The sequence below is a fragment of the Anarrhichthys ocellatus genome, unplaced genomic scaffold, assembly GCF_004355925.1.
Source record: "Anarrhichthys ocellatus isolate YVR2014 unplaced genomic scaffold, GSC_Weel_1.0 scaffold3849, whole genome shotgun sequence".
NCBI lineage: Eukaryota > Metazoa > Chordata > Actinopteri > Perciformes > Anarhichadidae > Anarrhichthys > Anarrhichthys ocellatus.
The window spans coordinates 1-5,128 of NW_022283823.1; the positions used below are offsets into that span (position 1 = coordinate 1).

General features: G+C 47.3%; 1 protein-coding gene across 1 annotated transcript; it reads right to left on the minus strand.

Annotated features, from left to right (window-relative positions):
* Positions 1-12: 12 nt before the first annotated feature.
* LOC116379183 (stabilin-2-like) lies at positions 13-5,082 on the minus strand. Its single transcript, XM_031841122.1, has 17 exons — positions 4,844-5,082; positions 4,159-4,248; positions 3,919-4,065; positions 3,588-3,647; positions 3,381-3,504; positions 3,088-3,237; positions 2,908-3,012; positions 2,727-2,834; positions 2,297-2,490; positions 2,079-2,220; positions 1,806-1,939; positions 1,373-1,535; positions 1,145-1,251; positions 838-957; positions 609-755; positions 301-411; positions 13-201 (listed from the first exon to the last, which is right to left on the minus strand). The coding sequence occupies exons 1-17, from the start codon at positions 5,048-5,050 to the stop codon at positions 16-18; spliced, it is 2,295 nt and encodes a 764-aa protein (XP_031696982.1). The 5' UTR covers positions 5,051-5,082; the 3' UTR covers positions 13-15.
* Positions 5,083-5,128: the final 46 nt, after the last annotated feature.

The window sequence follows — 5,128 nt, forward strand, 5'->3', positions numbered from 1 at the left end:
ATGCCAATACACGTGTTACACTGATGCCAATACACGTGTTACACTGAAGGACACTACAGATACTCTGACCTTGAAGTAGTGGAACTGGAAGGGCTTCGTGTTGTGGGTGTAGAAGTGGTATCCGACGAAGACAACTCCCGCCATCAGAACAATTAGCAGCACCACTCCGACTCCCATCCCGGCCTTATGTGCCACGTGCATCTGCAGAACCAATCACAGATGAGGTCTGAAGTCAAATATGGGGAAAACTTCATTTTAATTATTGTAGAAATGAGTAAATAATGTGTTGTTATGACTTGCCTCTTGGCGAGGAGGCGGGGCTTTCAGCGGCCCCTGGAGAACGTGAATGATGCCGTTTGAAGCCAGGATGTCCGAGTCGGTGACAAAGCGGTCGTTGATGAAACGGGACGACTGAGGAGATTAAAAAAAGATTTAAAATGAATGAAAACTAAATTCTCATGTGAATCTACATGTCCAGAACCATTAGCAGCAACTGTTTGTTTGCACTGCCTTAAATGAGCATTTTCTGTCTGAAAGTGGATTGTTTTCATCAGATATCTCTAATTCCTGATTTAAACGATAGTTCTGTGTTTAATAATAAATCTGACCAGAGCCGACAGGCTGAGGAGGTCAGCGACACCGAAGACGGTCAGACTGCCGACACGAGTTCTGATCCGGCTGCCGTTCTTCAGCTGGCTGAGAGGAAGAGCCCGACCCTCCGACAGGTGGAACTCAACATCCCGCTGAGACAGAGTCTGCAGGGACACATGGACGGACAGGTGAGGACACATTCACAAGTAGAAGTACCTGTTGAAAGACCTTTCCCGTGTGACTCACCTGGTTGTCAGGCAGGCCGTTGTTGTCCGGCACAAACAGAGTTGACTGGACCGTCAGGTTACTGAGACGCTTCACAAACTGCTTTCCCAACACAGACGCCTGAGAGTAGTTCAGGATTTGCTGCAGAAGAAAATAAAGAGTAAAAGAAGATTAATACGGTGAAGGTTCAATGGCAACAACATGTGATGACAAAGGTTTAAATGTCTTGTAGTACATCATAAAACATTTGCTTTAATTTATGTGACTCGGCTATAAACAACAACATGTGATAAATTGTGACTCAGCAGAAAACAAACATCAGACTCACTGTGAGGAAGTTGGAGAAGGTCGGTGTGGATTTGAGGACCTGCAGCAGGTTTCCTGTACAGCTGACTCCGTCTCCTACGTAGCCGGGCTTACACTCACACTTCACCTCTGAAACAAAACACAGAATTACTGAAATATGCTAATTATTGATGATCAATACATTAGAATCACACGTCTGATCCAGCAAAAACAATTCTGGTTACGATGTCATTTCAAACTCCTCTCTCACCCTTCATCCGGTAGCAGAAGGCGTCCCAGCTCTCACTCTTTTTGCGTGTGCCGTAGTCCACAATGCCAATGTGTCCAAAACCACATTGGGGGTTGGAATATGTGGTGGGGTACGCCACCCGGGCCTGGTCTAACCAGCCGGCAGCACACATATTCAACCCACCCTACAACAGGACCAGCAGACAGCAGCTTTAACTCAGAGACATACAGGACCAGCAGACATCAAGAATAGAATATAAACTATCTAAAGGATCCGTCCGGTGATCTGCATTTTTCATCAAATCTCATGTTTAAACTCAAACCAACAACACATTGATGTGTTCTGATGGAGCTCTATGGTTAAGAGCAAGAAGAGATATCAGGCATTGATGCACACAATACAGTTAATATGTGAGACAAGTTAGAGACAGAGTGTGTGTGTTGTGTTCAATGACCTGCTGAGCGTAGGACAGCTGGTTGTAAGTCGCCAATTTCCCTCCCTCTGCAGCGCAGGTCTGTTGAGCTGCAGTGAAGTTCAGTTTGTACTGACCTTCACCTGAACGGAGGTGGAACACACCGAGCCTCGCGTCTAGACACACACACACACACACACATTTTCATTACAAACCATTAATAAGAGCATTTTGTGTGACTCTTATTTTGGAGGGAGCACGTCCTGTTTGTCAGCAGAGACACTCGTTTTCCTGAGACAGGTGACGGTTTCCTACCTTCAAAGTGGAGGTCGGTGCATTTGGCATCTCGGTGACATCGCCCGTTGTCTTGGAGACAGCGGCTGATCGGCAGCTCTTTGACGTGACAGGTGAGTCCGTCTCCGATGAAGTCGTCCTTACAGGTGCACTTCTTCTTCCCCTGTTCACACAAACCAATCACAGGTTAGTCTGATGCCATGTGAAGGACATGGTGCCGTCCTCAATGTTGTCCTCACCGGAGCCGTCATGGTGCAGGTGGCGTGTTCGTGGCAGCCGCCGTTGTCCCCCGAGACACACGGGTCGAAGGGCTGGCAGGTGAACCCGTCTCCAGAGTGACCTTTAGGACAGGTGCAGCTCACCTGTTCTCCCTTCTGAGAACACCGGGCTCCTCGAGCACAACCACCGTTCCACGTCTGACACATGTCCATCGCTGCAGACAGACAGGAGGGGCAGAAAGACAGGAGGGCAGGGAGACAGTGAGACAGAGAAAGACAGTCAGACAGACAGGGGGACAAAGAGACAGAGAGACAGGTAGAGACAAGAACCCGTTACATTTTAAAGCCGATCTGAAACTCAAGGTGGATAAACGTTGACATTGTTCAGGTCCGTCAACATTAGTGAGTCTCTCTGTCCTTCCACCTTGTATTGAGCTGGTGGTGTGTTTACCTGTACAGGTGAGTCCATCTCCTTCATAAAATGGCCGACACACACAGGTGTTGTTCTGTTGACAGACGGCTTTTTCCGAACAAGGCGGAGAACACTCGGAGACTTCAGCTGGAGGAAAACACAGATGTGTGTGAGCGTACGGTCTCACTCTGAGGACACCGACAGGTAGTCCAGGACTCACCTTGGAGGGTCTCGCAGCACTCTCCGGTCCAGCCGGACTCACAGAAACATGATCCGGTACCTCTGGGCCCGTCGTCACATGACCCGTGTTCTGAACAGGTACAGGCTGAGAACCAGAAGGAAATAAACCGTTACGCACCTGTAGACACCAAACAGGAAGCTTGTCTGACCCACTGCTCACCTGTACAGGCGTCTCCGTAGAAACCGTCACTGCACAGCTCACAGGCCACGCCCCTGAATCCTGGGTCACAGGTACAGGTGCCGTTACCAAGGTGACCGTCATCACATTGACCGCGGTTACCGCAGGGAGAGCCGCCTCCACCGGGACAGACTGGACAGATCAATCACGAGTCCACCGGTGGGCTCATTAGCCATTCATGACATCACCGTGACATCGCACACATTTAAATGATTTATTCTGACTTCATCTCTACAACTTGTTTTTTCATTACGTAACCAGCGGCGTCGTCTCACCGAGACAGTCTCGTCCGTGGTAACCATGACAACACTTTGGCTGCCAGAAGTTGACGGTGCAGATGCTGCGACAGCCGGAGTTCTTGGTGACGAACATGGTTGGAAGGTCGCACTTCTGAACCTCCTGAAGAAGAAAAAACAAAGACAGGAATCAGACGCACACACACATTGGGACACATTCATTAACATGATGATGACGATGCAGACCTTCAGTTTGGACCCTCTGGAACAGCGAGACGATGAGGAGGTGCAAAGTCCACAGCTCATCTACCACAGAAGAGGAAACCAACAGATCACAGTTAGAGAGACTGTGAACAAACACATTTCATTTTGTGTGGATGGAGAAGAAACGCTCTGCAAGAACATTTAACAAAGAGCATATCCCAAAAATATTCCAATCAAGGAAATCACAGCATAATTCTCAGCCTTTTGCAGGATTGTCACCTTCAAAAACACGTTCAAATCCAAATAGAGATAAAGAAATTCATCGTCAGAAGAAGCAAATAAGAGATTTGTGGTGAGTAAAGTGAGGATTCACCTGAAGGTCGAAGGCCGTCTGTTCATCACAGCGTCCTCCGAGGCTGGGCGGAGTCAGCAGGCAGTCGATCCCGTAGGCGATCCCACCGCTAAAGACGAGGTGTCTCTGAACGATCCGACACTTTCCATCGTTTACAAAGATTTCTCCCTGTTCAACGGAGAAACAACCGGATTAACCAGTGACCACAATATCAACTCTTCTTCTTCTTCTTCACTTTTTATCTGTTTCTGTTGTTCTTACGATGTGGTCCGTCCCTCCACAGGTGAACGAGAGCGGCGAACCCTGCAGAGTCCGAACCGAGTCCAGATGGATCAAAACCTCAGCATAAACCTGAGTGGAGACAGGAAGTAAGAAAAATAAACTAAAAACAGAGAATCAGTTCAGAAGAAGAGTCCTGAGAGGAAAACCTGTGACTCTGAAGAGGAAAAGGTTGTAAAGAGTAAAGAGTTCCTCCTGGTGGCACAAACCTCAGGTCAGATCACATTTTACCTCCATGTGTCCTGGTAAGCCAACGAACGAGTGACTTTGATTTTGTACTGTCTTGTCTTGAGATCACAAACCTTTATTGTGAAAGAGTTTGTACAGTTGTTTAGTAACTCCTTTGTACGTCGCGTTGGACAAACTCATTGGCCAAATGAATGAATGTAATATGTGTGATTTCATTATGCCGATGATACACAGCTTTACCTTCACAAACATCACACTGGTTTTAGTTTGCTGCCTTCACTAATGTCTGTCTAGCTGATAAAATGATTTTATAATTATTTATGAAATAATTCTCTTCAAGACAAGACATATTCATGAACAGGGACTGTCAAGTCTGCTAAATAACTCAAGAACTGAACTGACTCTTAGTTATTCCAGACTTGTGGTTAAAGAACCAACAAGTCTTTTCTGGAACCATCTTCCTGTGGAGACTCATCACCTTCTGGGTCTCCAGGATGTGGTACTTCAGGTACTCCACCAGCTGCGGTCGGTTGTCTCGGTGAAACAGGAAGTCCCTCTGCTCCTGTGGCAGCGACGCCATGACGCCATCTGAGGGCAGGAAGACCGTCACCGGCTGGTGAATCCCATCATTCAACAGGTCCATCACACCTGTGTCCTGACACAAACATACAACATACAAGATCATCAATCAAGAATATAAACATATGTCACTGTTTAACAAGACACATCTACCAATCACGACCAAGAACAAGACACATCTACC